The sequence below is a fragment of the Asterias amurensis genome, chromosome 12 (assembly GCF_032118995.1).
Source record: "Asterias amurensis chromosome 12, ASM3211899v1".
NCBI classification, from domain to species: domain Eukaryota; kingdom Metazoa; phylum Echinodermata; class Asteroidea; order Forcipulatida; family Asteriidae; genus Asterias; species Asterias amurensis.
This window is the reverse complement of record NC_092659.1, coordinates 14,663,990-14,691,166: the sequence shown is the minus strand read 5'-3', so window position 1 is coordinate 14,691,166 and position 27,177 is coordinate 14,663,990. Positions and strand designations below refer to the sequence as shown.

The following is a 27,177-nucleotide window of genomic DNA, read 5'->3' as shown; positions in this document are numbered from 1 at the left end:
ACCACCCCAACTCACCTCACACCTCAGAACCACCCCGACTCACCTCACACCTCAGAACCACCCCGACTCACCTCACACCTCAGAACCACCCCGACTCACCTCACACCTCAGAACCACCTCGACTCACCTCACACCTCAGAACCACCCCGACTCACCTCACACCTCAGAACCACCCCGACTCACCTCACACCTCAGAACCACCCCGACTCACCTCACACCTCAGAACCACCCCGACTCACCTCACACCTCAGAACCACCCCGACTCACCTCACACCTCAGAACCACCCCGACTCACCTCACACCTCAGAACCACCCCAACTCACCTCACACCTCAGAACCACCCCGACTCACCTCACACCTCAGAACCACCCCGACTCACCTCACACCTCAGAACCACCCCTACTCACCTCACACCTCAGAACCACCCCGACTCACCTCACACCTCAGAACCACCCCAGCTCACCTCACACCTCAGAACCACCCCGACTCACCTCACACCTCAGAACCACCCCAACTTACCTCACACCTCAGAACCACCCCAACTCATCTCACACCTCAAAACCACCCCAACTCATTTAGAGGTGATCATTACAGTGTTACCGTAAACGTTACAATATATAATAACATGCTGTCACTGACCATAAGAGCATAACTTATCCCCAGTCCCACCAAGCTAGAGTCAACAGAGCCGTAGATGGATCCCAGCACCGTAGTCAGTCCAGAGATGAGAACCACCAAAGCACCGACGAAATCCTGTCAATCACAGAACAAAACGGACAAAAGTAAAACATCCGTCTTTAACTGATAAAAAGGGACTGTACATCAGCATAGATTACTACTTCTTGAGTTATAAGTTGTGTGTTATCCAAAGACTGTTAAAAAAGTAACTTCCAACTTAAAAATTCATGATATAATCATAATAAAATCAAAGTTTTATATAGCGCACGTATCTACCAAACAAGGTACTCAAGGCGCTGAGTATTATACAAACTGGTTTATGATAGGGGAAACTTAATGTTTTTTCAAACTGAAGGCTTTTCTTAAAACATTTTTACGAGCAGTGCCAACCGTCTAGTGAAAGACTTCCAACTGGAACATTCCATGTCCACTCATATTTGTGTATCGCTGATAAAAGGACAAAATGATGAGATACTGAGAAAGACGCTGAATTTAACTCATTGACGGCAAGGCGTGATGTGGCCAAGCAGTGAAGCTTACAGGACTTCAGCTGTAGTGCATGTTTTCGATCAGAAGAGCACGGGTTTGAGTCTCAATCTTGACACTTGCGTCATCAAGCTACACATCAACCATTATTGCTCCATCCTTCGAATCTGTGACCTCCTGATTAACGTGCTGGCGCTCTACCAACTGAGCTATCTATATACCCCAAATGTCAATGGCAATCTTGTCATATTTGATTAATACTTGGTTTGATATGTTAATTTTCAGGAGGTTGAAAATTCTATGGGAAAAACTCACCAGTCTAACGGCAAGCCATCTCAAACTTGTCTGAAGATATAAGTAGGGTGTGTTATTGGCAGACACTCGCTTAACAATATCATCAAAGAAAGACTGTTGTTTGCTACAAATAATAAGAATTTGAATATTGAAATTTTGGGAGTGAAGATGTTTTTTCTTTTCTTTTTATCTAGATGACACAAAATGTCCCCGTGGTACTTGACATGGTGGTACTTGATGACACGTAATGGCACAGGACCTCACGGGTCCGCAGATGATGACAAAAAATGACACAGGAAAAGCACAAGATGACACAGGATGGCACAGGAGGGCATGTGTTGGGTGGTATATAATACAGCTTCAGATGATGGCACAGGATGGCACAGGATGGCACAAATGAAACATGGTGGCTATTGATGGCTAATATAGAACATGACGCCTAAAGCTGGCACAGAATGGTACGAGATATTACACAGGATGGCACAGTACAGCACAGGACGGCTTGGGATGGCATGAGATGTCACAAGACAGCACAAGATAGCACAGGACAGTACGAGATTTCACAGGACAGCACAAGATATCACAGGACGGCAAGAGATGTCACAGGACGGCACGAATTGGAATATAGTGGCTATTGATAGCTAAAATATCACAGGACAGCTTGGGCTGGCTAAAATAGAACTTGATGGCTAAAGCTGGCATTGGATGCTAGGAGATGGCATAGGACAGAACAAGATGGCATAGGACAGAACAAGATGTCACAGGACAGCACAAGATGGCACAGGACGGCACGAGATGTCACAGGACGGCACGAGATGTCACAGGACGGCACGAGATGTCACAGGACGGCACGAGATATCACAGGATGGCAAGAGATGTCACAGGACAGCACGAGAAGGCACAGGACGGCACGAATTGGAACATAAGGGCTATTGATGGCTAAAATAGCACAGTACAGCTTGGGCTGGCTAAAATAGAACTTGATGGCTAACGCTGGCACAGGATGGCTAAAGCTGGCACAGGATGTTAGGAGATGGCATAGGATGGTACAAGATGGCACAGGACAGCACAAGATGGCACAGGACAGCACAAGATGGCACAGGACGCCACGAGATGTCACAGGATGCCACGAGATGTCACAGGACAGCACAAGGTGTCACAGGACGGCACAAGATGTCACAGGACGGCATGAGATGTCACAGGACGGCATGAGAAGACACAGGACGGCATGAATTGCAGCATAGTGGCTCTTGATGGCTAAGATGGCACAGGATGGTAGGAGATGGCATAGGATGGTACAATATGGCAAAGGATGGTACAAGATGGCACAGGACAGCACAAGATGGCACAGGACAGCACAAGATGGCACAGGACGGCACAAGCTGGCACAGGACGGCACACGATGGCACAATGTGGCACAGGATGGCGCAAGATGGCACAGGACGGTGCGAGATGGCACAAGATGGCGCAAGATGGCACAGGACAGCACAAAGGACGGCTAAATGGCACAGGACTGCATGTAATGGCACGAGCTGGCACACGATGGCACCAGATGCCACAGGACGGAGTGGGATGCCACAGGACGGTGCGAGATGGCACAGGATGGTTCAGTAAGGCTTCAGATGGAACGAGATGACACAAGATGCCACAGGACGGCTCAGTAAGGCTTTGGCAGTTAAAATCAGTACAGGCTAGGAGATATACATTAATTTTAGACATTATCAAAAGAATTCTGCTTGGTGTAAGCTGGTGAATGCTCGTCATTTTTAATTAGAGGGCCGGAGTCCTTCCTGTGTCTTTACCCTAATAACAAAAAGAAAGATAAGAAGCTCCCTGGGACTCACCGATAAGCTCTGATTGTCGACAATCCACCAAGGGTCTCAGAGAAGAAGGAAAATATTGGAGATTTGGAGATGCTATCTAACCTCTGAAGCTCCCTGATCAAGGAAAGAAAAATAAATTAGGCTGTTTCTTAGCACCTCTCCTCATTGCAACTGATACCCATCTAATCTTTGGCTTTCTCCAAGCAGTATTGTTTGCTAAACAGCTTTATGAAACTGAGCCCTGACCATCTGGTGTGTTTATATCACGCCACATTTTAATTATTAATTCATAAATACCTCAGACAGTTTTGCTATTCCTATTGGTGGAGAGCACGTCACGTGGGTGTATTTAAATGGTTGATAATGACCAGCTGGAGCTGGTCATAAGTCAGTCATAAAAACGCAACACACAAACAAAGCTCAAGGACATCGGAAAACGTATAAGTTTTACAGAGTTTCTGACTTTATTACCCCTTTTAACCACAAAGGCATTGAATCAAAGAGTAGTGACTAGTTCTTAAACTGCTGTTTAAAACCTTGCAGGCTCATGGCTTTATTGCTCGGCCAAGACCCTGCCGGTTTTAAACGGCCGAGTAAGAACTTGTCGCTACCCTTGTTTACGTTACCTTGAGGCTGTGATGAATATTTTCTGGATCACGTAGTAGAAGACAAGAAGAGGTAGAATAATGGCCAGGAAGAGTGGATTGATGATGGTATTGATAACTAAAGCTGCTACGATGGCCATCAAAAAGAACAATATGGTATCGAACGATAGTACCAGTTTCTGAAAGCAACCAGAGGGGATTTTCCATTACAGGAGACATTTAATATGCTAGGTGGCAGCAGATTTACCAGGTATGGTATTGACCCCTTGCACGCGCATCACACGCAGCGACTGTGCCACGCTAACCATTTTGGTGAGCACATAGGTTAACGTGTAAGCGCCGCATCGCCTAAAATGCGCCCCTCAATTAATAACGCACAGTGACATTGCCCACCAATATGGTGTATCCAAGATTATTCTGAGGATGACGTCATGTGAAGTGGGTCAATAATACCAGTGATAGCATATCGAGCGTGTGGTGTACCCAATCTTTACCATGAAGTCATCACACAAAGGGGGCAGCCATTTTGAACACAAAATGCGTATACAAAAATTGTAATGTACTTTGTGAATTAAGGAAGGGATTTTGATTCATCAGCAAGTTTGTCTATGTTGCTTAAGCTTGTTTATGGCAACAACCTTGGTTTGATTATTGTTTACTTCTTTAGAAAATTTGCAAAAAATCATGCAGGCCTATATATTACATGCATTAATAATAGTGTGAGATCATGTGAGATTCAAAATGGCGTTCACTGACCAAAACAAACATGTGCAACCCAATATCCAGACAGTATAATAGAGATCAGAGATAAATAAATTGTTCACAGAAATCTGTGCAATCTCAAATTAAAAGGAAAACAACTACAAAATTTCCCAGTTAGTCTGCTGCAAAACTTAAGCCAAATGAAAACATGTCACCCCAAAACAAAGAGTTAGTAAAAGATCAATAGTTTGGGAAAAGCACACTAGTTTTATTCAAGGGAAATTCAAATGTTTAAATGTTTTTACTCTGTTCTGTCAATGATGCAAACTTCAATAGCTTATCAGTCATAGACTTTAAGAAAACAAACAAAAAAGTTCTACACATAAAAGGTTTTAATGTTTTGGTTACCAAGTTATAAGAATGCAATTTTTATATGAAAAAAATTAAACATTTGACTATCAATTCAAATATCCATTTTATCCAAAATTTGTTTGTATTATTTGTTGATACTTACCATGTCAATAATTTGTGTGTCAGCTGAGAATCTATTGATGATGCGACCCAAAGGTGTTGTATCAAAGAACCTTAGGAAAGGAAAAGTAATCCATTATTTAGTGGTGTATATCTATAGTTTGATTTCGATTTTTTAACCATTCCTAATATGGAGTTAATAGTGGTAAACGTAGACTACTTCACACTCGCTTATGGCCAACGTGGTTGTGCTTTATATGTTTGTTTAAAAGGCAGTGGACACTATTGGTAATTACTCAAAATAATTATTAGCATACAACCTTACTTGGTAACTAGGAATGGGGAGAGGTTGACAGTATAAAACATTGTGAGAAACGGCTCCCTCTGAAGTAACGTACTTTTTGAGAAAGAAGTAATTTTCCATGAATTATGAGACCTCAGATTTAGAATTTGAGATCTCGAAATCAAGCATCAGAAAGCACACAACTTTGTGTGACAAGGGTGTGTTTTTCTTTCATTGTTATATCGCAACTTCGATAACCGATTGAGCTCAAATTTCACAGGTTTGTTATTTCATTCATATGATGAGATACAGCAAGTGAGAAGACTGGTCTTTGACAATTACCAATAGTGTCCACTGTCTTTAACCGCTTACAAACACCAGTATGATGCACTAAAATAATGTGATTCAAGTTCTTAACTTTAGTACTATGTTTATTTTATCTAGACAAAGCTTTCAGAATGACCCCAATTACGTATGAAAATGGGCTAGACCTATTGCTCAGTCTAGGCAAACTTATTTATTAAGCCGTGTTCATTTATTGATGAACACTGCTTTCTAAAGGGCTTATTCACACAACAAGAAGTACACAATTTCACATTTTAATGTTCACTTTGTTTTCTTTGGAATGAAAAGTCACCGATATAAAAATACTTTATTACACGTGGGGCACTTGGGGGCAACCAACTGCAGTGCATGCTGCAGGAGAACTTTGGTAGCACATGAGTAATTTTTCAAACAATGTCTTGGGCCTTGTCACACGAGGTAACTTGTGCAGGCAACTTCGAGGCAGGACCAATTTGGTAGCGTATGAGTAATTTTTAAGACAATGTTTACAATCCCCCAGGAAAATGTGAGTGCCTTTTCTTCATGGAGATTGCCTGGATCCGATTGCCAGTAAATTGCTTTGTGTGACATGGCGCAAAGTTTGTGCAACCAAAGTGTTCCTTTTGCATGCAATGCAGTTAATTGCTGCGGAGTTGCTTCTACAAATTATTGTGTGACATTGCCGGAAACCCATGTATCAGATTAAAGCTCACCTCATGGGCATGTGTATAATGTTCCTGAGCATGAGATAGAACAGTTTCCTAGCAGCAATGACAAGACCAATAACTGTGGATAGCGTTGTGATGAAGGAGTTAAACATTCCTGCCACTGAGATATATGCGTAGACCTTAATGTAGTAAACCGAGTCTGTTGCCTGAAAATACAATTTTGGACCAAATCATTAATCCTCATCGATCATTAGTATCTCATAAATTGTGCATGCTTGTTCATGCTTGCTCACGCTGGTAAAAGTATAAGCATGCAAGACAGCCTAAATTGTAAGTACTCTTTCAAACTGAACAGGGCTAAATTTCAGATAGATTTAACTTTACCCAGTCAGTTTCCCTTGTGGTTTATATTGATATCTGAAACAAAAAGTCGCATCCCCTTAAGGTGATCCCCTGGCTACCGCTTCCCAGGTTGTATCATAATTTGAGTGTGATCCATGTCTACATGGCACTTAATGGTTGTATGGCTTCTGACTGGCACCCCCGAACAAATATATTGACAAAATAAGGACACCGCCATTATAGGGCTAGATAGCTCAGTTGGTAGAGCGCCGGCACGTTAATCCGGAGGTCGTTGGTTTGAATCAAACTCTAGTCAATTCTTTGTTCAACCCCAAAAATCAGATTTAATTTTAGATAAATGTAAATGGTTAGAGTGATTTTTTACTGTGACATCACACTTTGGGTAGCAATTACAATTCATACTAAAATTGGATTAATGATATTTCACCTGCGAAATTTGTTAAAAGGAAAGACACCATGGTCACCTGCTTAATTAGCAAATCTTTACAGAGAATTGTAGTTTAAAATTCACATATAAACATGTAAAACAGCAATCAAAAGGTAGCAGGATATTTTGAACAAAAGGACCTGAAAGATGCAAATGTCTTACATTTCCTTCCGTAAGTCCAGCATTCGACCACTCTGAGAGCCAGTAGTTGCTCCCAGCGATGATACCAGCCTGTAATGGGTAGAGCAGTAGGATGGCCAGGGCCATTGGGAGGCCGATTGCTTTGGCGTAGAAGAAATACACTTTTAGAGACACCGACCCTCGTTCTATTTCCTCCCTCGATATAAGACTCCCTCGCTCATCTACTGGCAAATGTACGAATAGGAAGAAATTATTTAAAATAAGTAGTAAACATGCGGTTACAACCATGTGTTAATCTCTTATGTGATCTCTACGTTTCGAACAGTACTCTCTAGGTGTATCAAGAACCAGGCCTCGCCGGGTTTAAACTACAAGTTTAACACGGATTCAACACGCTTAGATTCCCAATCATAAATACCTTAACCTTCATAATGTTTAAACAAACTGTTAATTTGAGAACGAAATTCTGCTGCCATACTAGCTTTGCCTCTCGTTAGCGATTTATGCACTTTTTTCTATCCATGTTAATGGGCTAATTTACTAAATGAAACACACATCTTGTTGCGCGAATATGTTGGGAACCAGACTAAATGATTTATGACATTTACTTCAGTGCATTCACCCAACGTTTCAGGCTCTTTTACTATGAATAGTTTTATTGTTTTGGTCAAGAAGGAATTTTAACAAAAATTTATTTAAAAATTGTCTCAAATATAGTCCTAATCCACAACCCTAAATTTCACCAAGCTTCAGAACCCTTAAACTTTCAAACGGGGATAAATTCAGCGTGCTTGGTAAGTGATGAACGACATTAGAATGTCAGAAATCCAAGTTGTATACTCCTATGCTGATTAAGTGGCCACACATACATGTAGGCTAGCTGTGTTTACACACTTCTGGCTGTAGTTATATTATCGATTTAAACACCGCCATGTGATGTCCTCTCATCCAATCAAAATGGAGAAACTGTCTCAGGAATAATATTTTAGCACACACTGTTTAGAAATAACTAACTTTAAGTACCACGAAGCCGTATGCAGTGGGGCTGGCAAGTTGTCCCTTATGGCAGCAATTAACTTACCATTACTCTTAAAACTTGTGTACTCACGAAGAACTCAAACAATAACTTTATGAAACCTTTATGAGAATATGTAAAAGCATCACTAGATCTTACCACATGTTTCTGCTGTCTGTTCCTCTCCAATGGCCGATCGTTGTCGAGATATCTGCCTCTTGATCCTAATCAGTTCATGTGTCCTTGACTCCACGTCCGTCTCCCCTTCGGACTCTGTCATCCTCCTGACCGCCGTCTCATAACCGCTGTATAAATCAGGCTCAGCTGCCGCTATGTCTTGCAGTGTTCCCTCGTGGGCTATTGCACCATCTCTCATTAATAAAATCTGTAAAATTGTGACCAAAAAACATAAAAACAGTAATTTTCTTAAAGAATTTCAGCAAAAAACTTCTTTGTAAACATATATAAAAGTGCAAAGTGTTCTCGATTATTTTGTTCCAAAGCAAAAACTTGTTCAGAACTGCTTATGTGACTCTAGGAAGGTAGTAGTAGCACTTAAAAACTAACTTATTACATAAAAACAACTACTTCATCAGATGCAATGATGGGGACAAGCTGAGGCCTACATGTTACATAGCAAGAAAGTAACAGGTGAATGGTTCCAAGTCGTTGTTTGAAAGCTTATGCAGTATGTACATTGTATGTATGTGCTTCGATCTACTACCTTTCTTGTTTTATCTATTTAACACACTTTTGTTTTGTTTTTTGACTCTGCAGAAATTGGCACTCCTTATTATAGTGTATGGTTTTGATAAGGAGATCCTGTGCATAAAACCCACCTTGTCTGCTTGTGACAAATACTGAAGTTGATGTGTCACCAAAACGATGGTCTTCTTCTTCTTGCGCAACTTGTTCATAATGCCGTTATCAAACAGGTGTTTTCCGACGTGGACGTCAAGAGCTGACATTGGGTCATCCTGTGAAGGAACATTACAGTCCAGGGTCCCATTTTAAAATTTAGGATACCTCTTTGGGTCTAGCCTTATGCTTTCCCCTTAACATCATATCTCTACCAGAGTACAAAGTCAGTTGATTTGAGGAGCAAATGTGAAGTATTTGCAAAACGATATGAGCACCTTGAGCACCTCATTTTGGTGGATTTTGGCGCTTTATTAATATTATAATTTATCACACAAGTGCGAGTGGAATAAGGAAAAATATAGCGCGTCAGTGTTCCATACCCAAGGAGGCCGAAGGTCGAGTTTTCCGCATTTCCATGACCAGCGTGTGATAACGTATTTATCTTCAAGCAAACTTGGCCCGTGACATAGAACACACAATACGCATGGTAGTGATATTAGCCGTGCAATATAGGTTTTTATCGCCACTCCATTCTGCCAATCTAATTGGAGGATTAGTGCGTACTTGAGGATAAGATAATCTTTATGATTATTATTACTATTATTATTATTGACATCACAGCGAGAGTTGATCAGTTAGGCCAACCAAAGCCTAACGTTACACTTCGTACAGTGACCTCGGGACAAATCTATAATAAGCTACTTCTGATGGAAGCAGGCGTAAGAGTTTGAAAGAACGACCGTATTCACAACTTTGCTTACTGATCTCGCTACATGCACTGCAGTTGTTACAGAATCGTGGCGCACCAGGCCTTGATCTATCAGAGTGCTTGGTCAAGTTTATTACTCACCAACAGTATGATATCTCTATCCGAGTACATGGCCCTAGCCACACTGATTCGTTGCTTCTGTCCACCGCTGATATTAATTCCTTTTTCTCCGATCTCAGTCTGGTCTCCGGCTGGAAGGATATCGATATCAGCTTGAAGAGCGCATGATGAGATGACACGATTGTACCTAGAATCAACCAATCAATCCGCGACGATTTATAATTCAGCCAATCAGTACGGGAAAGCTCCAGAAAAGAAAGCGGCTAGAATAAAAACATCCTGTTCGTATGACAACTCACACCTGTCATCTCCATGTAAACGCAACCTAAAAACTTATTAGTTCTAGTGTATTGTAATTGCTATTGTTTTTGAATGTAAAGCGCATTGATAATTATTTTAGAAATGCGCTATAGAAGAGCTGGTGTTAATATTATTATTTTTTCCCCCGAAAGTTGACTTTATTGGAACATATACAAACCAAAAGGGTTACTGACGTTCCAAAAGGCATATTAAACTGCTCATCAATTAAATTAAACGACCCAAGTAATTCAATGAAAGTCATTGTAGACACACCCACGTATGCTAAAAAGGATATATAGTTTGTAATTTTGTGTGGGGAAACTTGGAAAATGTTTAATGAAGCTTTTCCATATTGAATAACTTAATCCACTAAGTAATACAGATTAATGGATGACAATACCCTGCCAGTCAAACACAGATTCGGTAAATATTTTATAGCTATGATTTGAGGCATTGCATGGTGAGGTATCAATAAATATTTGGTTTGCGGCAACACCATGTGTATATCTACTTGCCAGGTAGAGTCTGTTCTTATAGAGTCTTTCTTTAATTCTACTACCGCAGAGTAGATTGATCCGATATTCGAGAGACTTCTCAGTTCTGAAAAGAACTGTCCTGACTACCCAGGCAGAAGGTACATTGTATAGTAATATGTTTTAGTTTCCTATTACACATTTTGGCATAGGTTTATTGGACACTTTGAGAAACTGTTTCCCTTCAACACTTGTCTTTGCCATCAAGGGCTGTTATAAGATACTAACATAATCAAAATACCAAATACAAACAACCAACATCCCAATGTCCATGCAACGCCCCCCATTCAGGAGAGAGTGTTGTGATTGTTTTATGTAGGCAGCTGACAAGCGCGCGTGAATGATCTCCTTGAAAGGACTTTTAAAGACAGTGGATACTATTGGTAATTGTCTAAGACCAGTCTTTTCACTTGGTGTTTCTCATACATATGCATAAAATAACAAACCTGTGAAAATTTGAGCTCAATCGGTCGTCAAAGTTTCGAGATAACTATGAACGAAAAAAGAACACCCTTGTCACACGAAGTTATGTGCTTTCAGATGCTAATTGATTTCCAGACCTCACGTGTCCACTGCCTTTAAACGATAATCGTTGGACTCACCGACGCTGATTCAAGGGTTGGCCAAATAAGATATTTTCCTTCAGGGATGCGTTAAGCAACCAAGCTTTCTGACTTGCATATGCAATGGATTTTCTGCTCCTGAAGATATAAGAATAACATTAATACAAGTTTAATGTTCGGGGTTGATGAACAAAGACAAAATTACGAGAGTGGGATTTGAACCAATGACCTCTTGATTAGCGTGCCGGTGCTCTACCAACTGAGCTATCTAGCACTATGTTGGCAGTCTTCCTTGTTCCGAGGTGCTAGTCAGAAGCCATACAACTGTTACTGTCATGTAGCCGGGGATCACACCAAAGCTTACGATACAATTATTGAGGGATAGCCAGGGGTCACCATAAAAGGATTCAAATTTTTATTTCAGATATCAAAATATTAAACCACAAGGGAAACTTAATATTTAAAAACTACTGGGTCAGTTCCCCTTGTTGGTTATTGACATTAAAATAAGTGATACTTTTTGGTTCGTGAGTAATGGATCTGTTGCTTTGCAATAGCTTTTGCTACGTTAAAGCATGACGATTTATCTTGGGGATGACACATCCCAAAGTAAGACCCCGTCTTCCCATTATAATTCATCTTCGAATGTTGACAATATGAAAGTACTGGGTCAACCTCCCCATAAATAATCTAGGGAAGAAGGCATTATTTGGGGTCACCATTTGAAAACAATCCATATGTGATCAACTGCGATCACCAAAATAGATGGTGCATGAAAGAGTTAATACAATGTGTCAAAAAATGGTGAGCCAAACAACAATAATAATAATTTTTATATAGCGCTTTTCATACCCGAGGGCTTCTCAAAGCGCTCATGACATTATTACCCCTGGTCACCGGGCCTTAAATCATTCCTTCAACCATCTCAACTCCCTGGGGAGTACACAGCCTGCGCGACAATTATATGCGCTACTAAGCTGAATTAATCACAAGAACCAACTTTGTCCTCACAGGTACCCATTTACCCCTGGGTTGAGAGAACAATTACAGTTAAGTGTCTTGCTCAGGGACACAAGTGTCACAACCGGGATTCGAACCAACACTCTGCTAAACAGCAGCACCAGTGCTTGAGTTTAAGTGTTTCCACTCGACCACGACACCCTAATACACCTTACCCATTGATTTGTATGGTTCCTTTTTGCAGCGTCATTTCTTCCAAGATAGCCGACAGAAGGGAAGACTTTCCGCTTCCAACAGTGCCAACAATCATTGTCAATTTTCCTTTAATTTACAAAAAGGGCAAAACAAAAGCACTCAGAACAATCAAATTCTTGAGGGCATGGCTCAAACAATTCAATACTACTCTTTAGTATTGTTTACTTAAAAGGCAGTGGACACTATTGGTAATAACTCAAAATAATTATTGGCATAAAACCTCACTTGATAACAAGTAATGGGGTGAGGTTGATAGTATAACACATTGTGAGAAACAGCTCCCTATGAAGTGACCTTGTTTTTCGAGAAAGATGTAATTTTTCACAAATTTGATTTAGAGACCTCAGAATTACATTTTGAGGTCTCGAAATCAATCATCTGAAAACACACAACTTCGCGTGACAAGAGTGTTTTTTCTTTCATTAATATTACTAAAAACTTTGGTCATTTTAAAAGTCATTTTATTTCTTTATAGTCCCCCCCTGGAAGAATGCATTAAGACTAACAAATACATCATTCTCCACAACAACACAAAGTGTTAAGTGTCAGTGATTGAAGATTTTTACAATTTCTTTTAAATTATACAAACCTTACATTTTTTCACACTTTTGCCAACTCATATGTAACATGTGAGGTTTCTTACCTGCTGGTATTGTAACATTGAGATCATTAAGAATTGGCTGGGAACTTTCTGGATCCCACGTAAACGAGCCGTTTTCGATCTATCAAAAGTAAAAACAGTGGAACATAATACGAACTGACTTGAATTATCTGTTTTTACATTTTTACTAATGAATATGTTTTTTCATTGATTCAGTTTCAAATTTGCCTTTGAAAGAATATGAAATATGACAATATTTCACACCATTCCAACTTGAGGTTAGAGGCTTGTAATTGTGTCTATTCGAAAATTAGTGATCATAAAACTATTGTTGTATCCCGTCTTTGACACCTAAATTCCACTATTCCCAGTCGAATTCTACTTGTTCACAACCAGACTGATCAAATCTTTGATGGCTTTGGCCTCTCCTTGATCGCTATGTGATCGAGCAACTCCGAAGAAGGACAGTAACAAACTCACTACTATCTCATTTCCGCAGAATAAACCATTTTTGTTAATTCCCTCGAATTAAAACTTTTGAGGGATCGAAAGAACTTTTTTGGGGAAAAAAATAATGTATTGAGGTATCAATATAATATTGTGAGGGGAAGAAAATAATATTTTGGGGGAACGAAATAATTTCAAAATTTTCATAATTGTTGTATACTTGTCCCTTTAGGAGCTTGATACATAAGGACTCTCTGTCTATTGTGATATGACTGAATCACAAAATTTAATTTGACCATGAAGCTCCAATTTTTTAGGAATAAAGTACACGATTCCCTGTCAGATTTATTTTCCCACAACAAAACTAATCCAAGCTTCAATGGCTTAATCATCCTCACCTGAATCGCAATGTGATTGGGCAGCTCAGGTGGAGGCGGACACGTGCCATACTCAACACTAGATGACGACAATAGAGAGCCATAGGTACCACGTGATTCTGACTCGTGACTTGTAGACATGACTGAGTCCACGAGTTTGTCCGATGTGGTCTTCAATAGTGGTACCTCAAGACCCTCGTCTGAGAAACAATTGCCTTTGTTTTCAAGCTAAAGATAAAGTTAAAAAAGGCCCGGTTGTAAGTCTACTAAATTATCATTGAAATGATTCACAGTATTTCCCAAAGTTGTAATATTTGTACATGTTTATCTAAAAATAGTGCACTTGGAAAACCTTTTCACTGAAATTATGTTATCTTTGACGTCAAATTCTATTGCAAATTTTGATTAATATTAATTTTACTTAGTAATCAGAATATTTAAATTAGAAATCTGTACTAGTTTAGACATTTATTCCAATATTGGTAACAACAAACAAAAAGTATCAAAATGTAATGTAAGCATTTATATATACAGACTACAACGTCAATTGAAACATAATTATAACATGGTTAAAGAAGCTCTGTTAAGTTACTACCAAATGCCCGGAAAAGTTGAAGCATGAAGGGAAAATTTTGAAGCACAATCTGAATGGTTGTCTGGTTGGCATAGTGGTATCTTTTCTCCCCTTCCACCTTTAGGACCCTGATTCAAATCCCACTTTGGGCACTAAGTGGACAGGGTTTTCAGTCCCTATCCGACTACAGGGGTTTTCCTCACAAACGCAAGGGTATTCCTTCCACATCTTAAACTAAAACTTCCGTTTTGGTATTCTCTCCATGGTGTTATACGTATAGTGAATAAGTTCACTTTTCTGAGAGTCCTTGTCTCACAACCAGAATTACTGAATAAAATGAAGTAAATTCACAATGTTACCCTTCCATTGCTCTGCGAGTCGAAGTGCGTTTTCTTGGTCTCGATTGCTGTAAGTGTCTCCATATTAACTTCTGGGGCTGCTAAGAAGGCCCCAATGCGTGCTGTGCTGATTGCCCCGTTGATCGTCATGAACAACGTCATTGGGAAGAGAAAGAGGGGATCTTGTAGAAGATTGAAGAGGGCCAGTGAGGAGAAAGCAACGTCTGGAGTCAAGATCTGGCCGGTCAGAGGTAACATTGTCCCAAAAGACTGTCGAGAAAGGCACAAAAGAAAGACTGATGTTTAATTTGAAAATTTGCATGGTGGAGAGACAATCTAGTTTGCGAAGACAAATTTCTTATTGGAGTTGCAGTGGTTCAAAGAAGACACAGGTGGTTTATAAAGTCAAAGTGAAAGGATACTAACGAAAGTTCCGACGAATGTTTGATAGCCTCTCATTAGTACAATGTACATACTTTTAATTGTTTGAATGATCACACTTTGTGGATCTTATTTTTGACTTTTTCACAATTTTACTTTTTGTGGTTTGGTGTTATAGTTTTCTCTTGTAATGCACATTGGAGCATTATAAAATGGAGTTTGCCTAATAAATGTGTTTTACTATTATTATTATTATTATTATTATTATTGTACGTCTCTGATGTTCCTTCTGAAACACCATAGGATAAATTGACGAAATACTTACTACAAGTGTCACCATGAGGGGGGCTGCCTCCGTCAACGAACCTGCGCAAAAGATATAAAAATGAGTAGAGCAGAGTCATCAGAAGTGAAGCACATCTCACAAGTCTGTTCACCTTGCGATAAATTTCACGCAATTCATACATGTACGTATGAAATGAAAACAGTTTCTGCTATATCAGAGGTTGGAAAGTGTGCAGCCTGTGTTGACCCTAATACCCCAAGACATGTAGCAGATTTCGTATGCTGGGTATGGTGTTTTTTTCCCAGCCCATGAAAAAACACAGCCTGGGAACTGACCCCCCTAAGATATGTGGATTAGTCCAGTATAGGATGTCAGTGACTTTCGAACTCCTCTAGGCATTGCAAATGGGGAAACAAATACTATAAAACACATAGCTGTCGTGGCCGAGCGGTTAAGAGCACCGAACTCAGGCTCTGCTGTTTCTGTTCAGCAGAGTGTGGGTTCGAACCCCCGGTCATGACACTTGTGACGGCTTGAGCGAGACACTTAACTATACTTGCTTCTCTCCACCCAGGGGTAAATGGGTACCTGTGAGGGCAGAGATGGTTATTGTGATTGATAAGCTTAGTGCGCTACATACTTGGCGGCACAGACCGTATACTCCCCCAGGGAATGGTTTAAGGAATGATTTAAGGCCCAGTGACCAGGGGTAATAATGTTGGAGCGCCATCAGTGTCACTGAGTGACAGGCCTGAGCACTATGTAAGAAGCACAATTATTATTATTATTATTATAATTTGTGGTTCCTGTAGGAGAACATGGCACTCACAGGTCACTTACCAATTACTCCGTAGCTTCCCATCATTTTGCTGACATTCCATATTTCCGATCGCCGGATTTTCTCGATGGCCTTCCCGAAGAGGTCTTCCCAGCCGTACATCTTGAGCAGTTTGATTCCTTGGAGAACCTCGTTAGACATCTTGAGTCGATCGTCTGAGAAATTCTAAAAGGTGAAGCAAAACAATCACAATACCGAATCCTAAATAAATGGAATCAAAGATGAAGGTTTACAGCCCTGTTTTTGTAGTTGGTCAGATTAGAAATATTGAGTAAAGGGTATTGTGAAAATTATAATTTATTATAAAAAACATTGATAATCAAAAAGGGCAATTCCAAGCAAACGTGGACATGACACCAAAAAATCAAGTTTTTGTCACATTTTTCTTTCCACTTGGTTGAGGAAATTGTTAAACTATGCAAAGTGTGTTTTTTATACCATGTCCTTTTTGTGTAATGCGACTGACTGCTTTTTACAACATTATAACATCCAGAGCACAAAGCCCACAACATTTTGATAGTATCATCATTTCAAAGCTTCGGGTGTCAATTACAAATCAGTCTATAAACATAATGGAAAGAATATCTCACACAGAACTACTAGCACAGAGACCAAGAAATGACACAGAAAAGTGTAATGCGACTGACCATGGAATTGCCTAAAACATTCTTGACAAAATATTTAGTTCAGTAAAAAATAACAACAATGCAACAAAAACTTATGCCAGTGGAGTAATTTTGACATTTAACTTGTTCACAATTAACAAAGCAATTTCAACCAAAATGTCACATTTCAGGCCAATAATAGAGTGTGGAGAAAAAAAAAAAAAAAAATGGATTATGAATTGAGCATAATTACGCAAAAATGTAAAATGGTTCAAACTTGATTTGTTTGGTCAGTGGGTTTTTGAGTTGTTTAAAAATTAGAATAAACTCGTACCAAGGCTTGTTTCTCCAGTCTGGCCATATAGTGTCCAAAGATGATCTGGACTGGAACAATGAAGAAAAACACCACCACACCAAGCAGAGCTGATATCCCCAACTGGAAGACCAGCAATGTCATAGTGACGACAATCTGAAATTCAAATAACAAGTTGATTGTAATTAGTTTTGTTGTCAGATTTTGTCATTGAATATTATATTAAAGCAAAGATTTTATTTCAGAAAGAAGAAAGTACTTCGTTCCGATGCGCGCAAAACTGTAACAGTCTATGCCGAACTATAGCGAGAGGTGTATTATAACTAATTTTGGTAGTTATGGTGGCCATCGCTCCCATTCATGAAATCACACATCAAAGGTTGGACATTATGAGAGATATACATTGCATGGAAGGACAAAGACTCCTAATGGATAACATATAAAAGTGGATTATGTAGCGTGCATATCCGTACCAGTGACGCTCAAAGTGCTTTAACATAAAGTATTTCCTGCAAAGGTATGTAAGACTACGTTTGAAATATCTATTCTTTTTGCATAGCACCATGTAATGGTTTACAAGATGCTGTGGAGCACTATGCAGCCAATCAATTGGAGCAAACTCCTTTCTATAAGTGCACTGGGTTCTTTTACGTGCGTTACACAACAATGGGACCAACAGCTTTACGTCCCATCTGAAGAACGAGGCAAGTTAGTGTCACAACTGGATCTCGAACCCACACTTTGCTGATTAGAAATACCAGAGTTTGAATCCGGTGCTCTTCACAGCTCGGCCAAGACACTCCCACATTTGTACAATTCAATAAAGTGTCTACCTGAATTGGCACGGTCACCATCCAACAGATGAACTGAATCATATAGAAGATATTCATGGCGTCTGTTGACATATGATTGGCTATCTGTCCCATGGTCATATCCCCATTTGATATCACGAAGGTCGATATGCGTAGAGACTTCTCAAACACCATGGTCTGAAGATAAGAGGTATAAATACAGATAGCATTATTCAACTTATAGTTAATAATATGTAACTTGTTCTTATACAGCACATTTCACAACTATATTGCCTCAATGCGCTTAAATTATCCCTCGTTATTTGGCCAATAACATTCCTTTTACTTTCTCAGCTCCCTGGCGAGTATACAGCCCTGAGCTGCCGTGGCACTTCGGTTGCTTTTTGAAACAAAATATCAACCTCTATCCTCGCAGGTACCAATTTATACCTCTGACTGAAGAGAAGCAATTATAGTAAAGCATCCAAGTGTGTCTTAAAGGGACAGACGCCATTTAAAGGGACTACACTTCAAATTCTGACCTGTATGGATGAGCGAAAGTGTATTCCAACCACAGCACACCAGTATTCGTAGGTCTGCATCAATAAGGTCCTGATGCAGGCGACTATGAACGTTATACCTACAAGAACAAGACCGTGTTGGAAAAACTCTGGAACGGTGATGAAGTGTGGTTCATGGGCTTCCTGTATGAAAAAAGAGATATAAACTGTAGTTGGGATTAAATTTGCTTCAGATGTATAGCTGGGAGCCTATCACTGAACTTTGGGATGGGATCGAAATCTTGTGTTTGTTTGTTTTGTGGAATTTGTGTAATTTAATTTTCTTCTGTTTATTTTTGTTGTGGCGTCTTAAACACTCTTAAAAACAAAGCTTTTTGCATTCCTTCCAATGTGGTTGCAGTGATTTTTACTTTTTGTTGTTATTCATAAATACAGACAGTTTCGCTATTCCTATTGGTGGAGAGCGCGTCACGTGGGGGTGTTTAAACGGCTGATAATGACCAGCTGCACTGTTTATAACCGGTTAGTCTTAGTGCAAGACGGTTCTTGTTACGGGCGATGCGGGCGCTGTCGGTGAGTTGGCCGCGCTGTGTGTGAAAGGAAAACGAGAACGTATTGCACCAAGACTATACGCGCACGAACGAATCCGGAAAATGTCGGAAATAGGTGTCTCAGTCATAACAGTGCAACACACGGACATACAGACATACAGAGCTCAAGCACGTCGGAAACGAATAAGTTTTTCACAGTTTCTTACTTTATCACACCTTTTAACCAAAAAGGTATTTATTATAAAAGAATAGTGACTCGTTCTTAAACGGCCGTTTAAAACCTTGCAGGGTTATGCGTGGGATAAAGGCCCTCGCCTTCGGCTCGGGCCTTTATCACACGGCAATGACCCTGCCTGTTTTAAGCGGCCGTTGAAGAACTCGTCGCTACCCTTTTATTCCCTTATTTTGCTCAAAGTACACTGGGCACTTAAAGGCATTGGACACATTGGGTAATTGTCAAAGATCAGTATATTCTCAGTTGTATCCAAACATACATAAAATAACAAACCAGTGATAATTTGGACTCCATCAAAATTGCAGAGAATAATGAAAGATAGAACACCCTTTGTTGCACAACTTGGGGTGCTTTAAGTATGCGAAATGAAAGGCTTCAGCTTCAAGTCTTTTATTATTTGAGAGTGCCGTTTCTCACAATGTTTTATACTATCAACAGCTCTCCATTGTTCATTACCTAATAAGTTTTTTGTGCTACAACTATTTTGAGTAATTACCATCAGTGTCCAGTGCCTTCAACATTTCTTAAATGATCCTTACCTGCGACCCTTCCCTGACTCGCCCCACCCAGATGATGATTCCATTTAGGGCCATGGGACCCACGTAGCTACACATCTCCCCCGACAGTTTTAGCACCATCGCAAACACCATTCTCCAACCATGTACATCCCAGTAAACTCTCCATAAAGACGGCTGACAATATGCCGTTCTAGCTCGGTCCTGAACATGAATGAAATACTGTTGTTAGATCTTTGGCTGACTGGGCATGGTGGTCAGGTTGGTGTAATAATATCAAAGTCCAAATATAGCGCAAGTATCTACCAACAAGGTTCAAGGCGCTTAGTATATACAGTAACATGTACATTTATACAGAAAGAGAGTTTATATTGAAAGTTATGAATTCTGAGAACCAATTGTGTAGCATCTTATAAGGGTTTAAAAGGTGCTGCACAGCGCATTTAGCAGCCACAGCCAGGCACACCGAGGCAAACCCCTTCCCTTTTCGATAAGTGCACTGGGTTCTTTCACATGCCTTACACAACACATGGGACCAACAGCTTAATGTCCCATCCGAAGGACGAAGCAATGGTCAAGTGTCTTGTTGAAGGAAACAAGTGTCATGGCTGGGGATTCCAATCCACACTCTGCTGATCAGAAACACCAGAGTTTGAATTCGGTGCTCTTAACCACTTGGCCACGACATTTCCAATCTGTCCTTGCCTTCCATTCCAACTTCAGGACCCTGGTTCGAATCACAACAGGGGCACTATGTGGATTGTTTTTTTCATTCCCTACCTGGCTGTGTGGGTTTTCCCTGGAATAAATATCTTTGGTTTTCCTCCATTATCTAAAACTGAAACTTCCTTCCTTGTCTTCTTTCTTTTTTGAGTTACAAACCGCTTGAATTTCATGCAGGTTTAATTCAGGCTTATTTTGATTAAGGAAAATTTAGAGTGTAGGGGGCAAGTTTGCAAAACAATCGGGGGCAAGCTTGCAGAACAAAAGTAGGAGACTTATCCATTGTGGAAGATTTCAGAAATGTTCTCAGAAATGTTCACATGCTCAGATTTATATGTACGGTGTCTGCTGCCACCTAGGGTTCAAAAGTCTCTCATTGTTGACTGTTACGTAAGCCTTGATATTATAAAAAAAACAGTCAAATGTGGCTTCTTTTGTGGCTTCTATTGGTGTTGTGTATATTTGGGATGTGAAATTGTTGATACAATTTAATTTGTTTTAATACTATCAAAACTCTCTTATGCCCCACAAGAAGTCAAATATTTACCTTTTCCCTAAGATAGGCTTTTTTGAAATTATTATGGACGTAACTTGCAGCGTGCTCCTCAGGCAAGCTCCCAAGATCTGCTTGTTCAAGAGGTCTTTTGTAGCCGAGCCGGAACAACCAGTTGAGCCACCAGTAGGATACCTCGGAGGGAAATCCGGAATATTTCTGGGCAAATTTCATCGCCTCAGGGGTTCTGTTGATGTAGGATGCGCTGGCTCTGTGTTTAGAACAGCAGATCTTGAGAGGAAAGTTAAAATATTAGCGATTGAAAGAAAATATGTAGTAATGAGATTTGAGGCATAGCATGGTATTATGTATTAATATAATAATAATCATAGTAAAAGCTTATTCCTATATAGCGCATTTTATAACTGAAAGAAATACCAATGCGCTTTACAAAAAACAAACAAGCAAAGAGCAATAGATAAAAAAAAAAACTATATAATAGGCAAACCAACCTAGATTAAACTGAGCAATAGGCAATAGAAAACAAACAAGATTTGAGCTGTATTTTGAATTGTTCTATGCTCTGTTGAAAGCGGATGTAGCTGGGAAGAGAGTTCCAGAGTTGGGGGGCAGCACTGGAGAAAGTCCTTGAACCGAAAGATTTGGTTTGTACAGATAGTATGGTGAGGAGATGTTGTGGGGAGATGTTGTGAGAATTTATTTTTGTACAGTGTGTATGACTCAAACAAGTTTTATAGGTTGATAAATGCATAGGAAATTGCGATTTGATTTGACATTGAAAAGTTTTGTTGAACAATAGGATTATCTTTTCTTTGTTTACATTGATAAAGAGATAACTATAGATCACTATGAGGTCAAAGAGCGCAAAAACTATAGTATCTGGAAAATATGTGCAAGGTTTTTGAGCATTTTTGGCTAAGCTGTTTTCATTTCTCTCAACCTCTGAATTTGTACATAGATTTCCAAGGTGAGCCTACTGCCCCAGTGGAATTAACATCAGTCAGGCTTTTCTTGAAGGCATAATGGTCGAAAACCATTTTTATTATTATTACAGAATTGGTAAGAAAAAAACTTTTTCTAAAATCACAGATTTATACAGATTTTACACAGTCCAAGCATGATGATAGTAGAAAACATCCCTTGAAATATTTTTGTCTGAAAGGTCATAATTATATGATGAGAAAAAAAATAAAATTGATTTCCCGTCTAAAGTTTAATTAAGTAGGATTTGCTCATCAGTGAGTGTTTTAATCATTTTTTTAAATCGATGTCATGCAAAATGTGTAATCGGTTTTACACTATTTTCTTGTCACAGTTCGAACAATCTCAAAATTTATAGGCCTACCGGTTTGTCAGTTTAGCTTTCATTAGCTGTAAAAGGATTAATCCATCAAGTATCAAGCATCAAGTGGGTCAAAGTGCTTACACTACTGCCAGCAAATGTTTTGTTCGTTTAATGTTCGTTTAATTCATTAGGTGAATTGTCAAAATGTTATCAAAACTCTCGAGGCCTCTAGGGATCGAGTCTCGTCGCTGGGTTTTAACCAAAGAAATATGGTTTACAATGAGCGCATGACTCCGCAGTAAACAGCGCAATTACATTGATTATTAGAAGATAGGCATGTGTTGAACCAACGCGAACCACAGCAGCACAGTGACAGTTTTACAACAAAATTATTAGAAAGCTGATTTAGAATTTGAGGTTTGAAAAATTTGAAAAGGCTTACCTTCACCCGGACATTGTTTACTTGTATTGCGATGAGGCAAAAGTAAACCGCAACACTCAGCACGCACAAGTCAAAACGCAACACCGTGAGCGAACCGAGTTGCACCTCGATAAGCGCCAGTAGATGAATGATCTCGCCGGCAAGAGCGAAACACCAGTAGACTTGGAAGAGCCACAGCATGTATACACCCCGCCACACCTCAATGTGATGATAGTACACCATAGCTAAGATGGACATGACGAGTCCGCAGATGGATGGGATATACAGATGAGGTTGGGTTGAAACGATAACACCCAGAGTGTTTATTCGGAATGTTTGGTCTGTCAGGCAACCCTCTGCTAGACCGAAGAGATGGAGGAGGAAGGCGAGAAACATCAGGATCCACTGGGCCACATGCAATGGATATCTGGATATAAACATAATACATGAAGCCAGTTACAGGATCCACTGGGCCACATGCAATGAATATCTGGATAAAAACATAATACATGAAAACCAGTTACAGGATCCACTGGGCCATCAATCCCCGATAATTCCCAAATTTTCTTTTCTCCAAGTAATCCCCATCCAAGAAACAAGTTTGTATATCACTTCTAACTCAAATTACAGTCTGGAAGATGACTCACCACCATGACCTTGACCTTACTCACCCCAAAATAATCTCAAATTTCCCTTATTTTAGAACAACCCCCTTGATCCAAGTTGCAAACATTTGTCCAAAATGACATCGTAACTCAAGTTAGTCTGGAAACCAGATAGATTTGACTCACCACCATGACCTTGACCTATTACCATTTTCACCTGCAAAACAATGGCAACTTTCCTTTCTCTATAAGCACCAACCCAATCCAAGTTGCAAGTCCAAATGTCACTTCTAACTCAAGTTACGCCCCAGAAACCAGATTATGACTCACCACCGTGACCTTTGACACCTTTTACCATATTCACCCCCAAAACAATGCCAACTTTCCTTTCTCTAAGAACAACCCCTAAGTTACGTCTCACCACCATGACCTTGACATTTGACACTCACCCCAACAATCTTCTCCTAATCCGTTTTCTAAGCAATCCCCATGAAAGTTACAAGTCCAAATCTCACTTGTAAATCTCACCTGCAACTCAAGTTACAGTCCATAAAACGAGATAAATATGACTCACAGTCACCACCATGACCTTGGTCTTATTCACCCCATCAATGCCAACTCTCCTTTCTTTTATGTCTTTAAGAGCAACCCCCACTCACTTAACAATTAGCAAAATTTAAGGCAAGTTGTTCAAGTAACAACAGTCCCGAAACTAGATGACTCACCACCATGACCTTGGTTGATTTCACAAATAATCCTAACTTTCTTAGGAATACAAAAACTTAGTAACAGCTGGTCCTAAGTTGGGACGAGCAACTTGTCTGAACTCGAGGTAAGACTAGTCTTAAAGTTTGGGTGAAATCCACCTCACCTTTAATTATTAATTAACCTTATCACCCACAAAAGAACCCAGGGCCTTCCTCATAGAAGAAACAACCCCCGCCCAAGAGTTCCAGTTCCAAATGTAAAAGAGTGTTACTCCAGTATTGACGGTCCAGAAAGCCACGGACTGGCGAACAGTCTTCGTTGGTAGTGACAATACGCTTGTATGTAGGGGACTTCTGTCCAGTTCCTAAAACCACTTCCGCGATCTACTCTGCGACAGTACTGCTGTGTGCGTAGGGAATAAGATTCAATTGATTCTTCTCAACATGGAGCTGTGGTCTCAGGAAGGAGTTCTCTACCTAGTTAGAACAAATCTACACAATGTATCATCATTCTATCGATTAATACTTACCTTTGTAAATATCCCGTAACCCATTTTTGACGATGTGAACAACATTTCAGGAGAAGAAGAACCAAGGAAAATACGATAAAGAACAGCGCCTGAAGAATGGATTTAAGCCCGTCAATATGACAGACATGTTGGAGATCTGTGTCGTCCTCCCACAGTGAGGAATTACCACCGCAGAACCAATCCGGTACAAGGAGATCTGTTTTGTTTTTGCTGTCCATGGTGGCGTGCCGGGCACCTTCCAAAAAGATAAAAAGTAAAAAACTACAATGGGACATTACAGAATTGGTCTTGAACAAACAGTTGATAGTACATATTAGGCCTATAAGCACTTTATGTAATCCACCTAAACATACACTGACAAATCTGTAGAAGTTTGAGATCAATCAGCCACCTCGGTCACGAGAAAATCATGTGGGGAAAAAAACACCCGATTACACATTTTGCATTACAATGATTTAAAAGAGCGATAGTTTGATTTATTTCCCATCAAACATGATATTTCAAACAGAAATATTTTAAAGGGGTGTTTTCTACTGTCACCATGTAAGTTGTATGTAAATAATGTGATCTTGGACGAGTTTTTACGTAGTGTTAAAACAGGGTAGACTTTAAATAATTTTGAGATGACAAAAGCAAAATGACTAAAGCGGGATTTGAACATGGGACTCCGAGACTTACGTGCCGCCGCCACGCGAGAATTTTTTCAGCCTTACAGAGGTTACACTTTACCTAAAACCTCTCCCGCCGCGGGGTTCGGCCCGTGAGATTCGTGTACTTTTCAGGGAGCCGTGGGCCTACTGTTGTCCCCCGAGATAACTTTTATATACGGACATAAAATATTTTGCTCTTCATCACTGGTGCGCGTAAATAAAGTTTGATTTTTAAAATTATTATTAGGGGCATAATAACATGCAAAAGGAAACACAATTACCTAACAATGAAATCGATGTCAAAATATGTTGTTTGTTTGCCATTATCATAGTAGGTTCCCTTTTGATCTGGCAACAGCTATACCCGCCGTGATGTTGTTAGATATCGTACAACTCTCAGGGTAATTGGGGCAAACGACCCAACGTAGCTGAAACATTTATAAAAACTTCAGTTGTAAAAAAAACTATAAGTAAACCAATGAGCAATAATGTTTCATGAAGCTATGGTTATGTGTTCTTCTACCATCCTTAAAGACACTGAACACTATTGGTAATTGTCAAAGACTAGTCTTCACAGTTGGTGTATCTCACCATATGCATAAAATAACAAACCTGTGAAAATTAGAGCTCCATCGGTCGTCGAAGTTGCGAGATATTAATGAAAGAAAAAACACCCCTGTCACACGAAGTTGTGTGCTTTCAGATGCTTGATTTCGAGACCTTAAATTCTAAACTTGAGGTCTCGAAGTCAAATTCGTGGAAAATTACGTTACTTCAGAGGGAGCCGTTTCTCACAATGTTTTATACTATCAACAGCTCCCCCATTACTCGTTACCAAGTAAGGTTTTATGCTAATAATTATTTTGAGTGATTACCAATAGTGTCCACGCCTTTAAAAGCAATTCACACGGATCAGATCATTGCAGTACAATACACATGTGACTGGCCTGAAGCATGGAGGAATAAGAACAAAACGTGTAGGATTTCTCTTACCATCAATCTATGTTCAGTTGAACTTGTGCATTCTTACAGTCGGTCAAAGACATCAAACCATATCACTTTTTCGCGGACAAAACTAAACTATAGTTTCTGTGTGTTATATACATTTTGTAGCGAATTGAAGTTTGCCAAGAACAACCACCATACCTAGGTACTGTCCATGTATATAATGGCGTTTGTTTGTTTTATCAGGTAGTAGTTTTTTTATGACCTTTGTACGGGAACTTGGCTGATGTCATTGTTCGGGAAAATTTGCAATAGTGAATCCCTTAACAGGTAAACCAACAGCCGATATATGACCCTGAGCAATCCTAAATATTTGGTTTTGCGTAACGTTTATGTTTTGCTGAAGAAAAATCTTATACTTGAAAATTATTTACACTTAATGCATAAAGGCCCAGAATGATCAAAATAAAAACCTTGAGTTCAACAGGAACGACAGTGAATTTGCTGTATTCGCAACCTGCATGCTCTCAAGTGAAGACTAAACTATGATATACACTATTGGTAATTGTCAAAGCGCAGTCTTCTCACTTGGTGAACATACGCATAAACAAAACCTATGCAAATTTGAGCTCAATCGGTCCAGCTGGTGATTTACAGTTCCGTTTGATGCAATAGTGCTGTCGACTTCTTGATGGTCAGGGAAGGGGACAGCACTATGGTAAAGAATTTCAAAGTCGTTTATTAACAGCACAATTGGTTGACCGCGCAAGACGTAGCAAAGCTCTGTGTCAAATGACAAGAAACTTCTTAGAGTCAATGCAAGAGACCCGACAGACAGGGCCA

The 27,177-nt window shown here is 39.8% G+C and overlaps 1 protein-coding gene across 2 annotated transcripts in view; it reads right to left on the bottom strand.

The window, feature by feature from the left end:
• Positions 1–26,533, bottom strand: part of LOC139945082 (ATP-binding cassette sub-family C member 9-like) — a 35,872-nt gene extending 9,339 nt beyond the window's left edge. Inside the window, exons 1-25 of one of the 2 annotated variants that reach the window (XM_071942337.1) lie at positions 26,383–26,533; positions 24,740–24,974; positions 22,919–23,324; positions 21,225–21,461; positions 19,979–20,158; positions 18,675–18,836; positions 18,175–18,330; positions 17,363–17,497; positions 16,426–16,588; positions 15,625–15,665; positions 14,940–15,188; positions 14,028–14,234; positions 13,225–13,303; positions 12,542–12,647; positions 11,406–11,504; positions 9,992–10,157; positions 9,120–9,257; positions 8,440–8,665; positions 7,287–7,489; positions 6,380–6,540; positions 5,103–5,172; positions 3,908–4,065; positions 3,303–3,395; positions 1,480–1,582; positions 640–753 (exon numbers count right to left, since the gene is read on the bottom strand). In XM_071942337.1, coding sequence (XP_071798438.1) covers positions 640–753; positions 1,480–1,582; positions 3,303–3,395; positions 3,908–4,065; positions 5,103–5,172; positions 6,380–6,540; positions 7,287–7,489; positions 8,440–8,665; positions 9,120–9,257; positions 9,992–10,157; positions 11,406–11,504; positions 12,542–12,647; positions 13,225–13,303; positions 14,028–14,234; positions 14,940–15,188; positions 15,625–15,665; positions 16,426–16,588; positions 17,363–17,497; positions 18,175–18,330; positions 18,675–18,836; positions 19,979–20,158; positions 21,225–21,461; positions 22,919–23,324; positions 24,740–24,957 — 3,870 coding nt within the window. In that variant the 5' untranslated portion in view covers positions 24,958–24,974; positions 26,383–26,533. The remainder of the gene's footprint in view (positions 1–639; positions 754–1,479; positions 1,583–3,302; positions 3,396–3,907; positions 4,066–5,102; positions 5,173–6,379; positions 6,541–7,286; positions 7,490–8,439; positions 8,666–9,119; positions 9,258–9,991; positions 10,158–11,405; positions 11,505–12,541; positions 12,648–13,224; positions 13,304–14,027; positions 14,235–14,939; positions 15,189–15,624; positions 15,666–16,425; positions 16,589–17,362; positions 17,498–18,174; positions 18,331–18,674; positions 18,837–19,978; positions 20,159–21,224; positions 21,462–22,918; positions 23,325–24,739; positions 24,975–26,382) is intronic. The other variant, XM_071942338.1, reaches the window with a different exon arrangement.
• Positions 26,534–27,177: the final 644 nt, after the last annotated feature.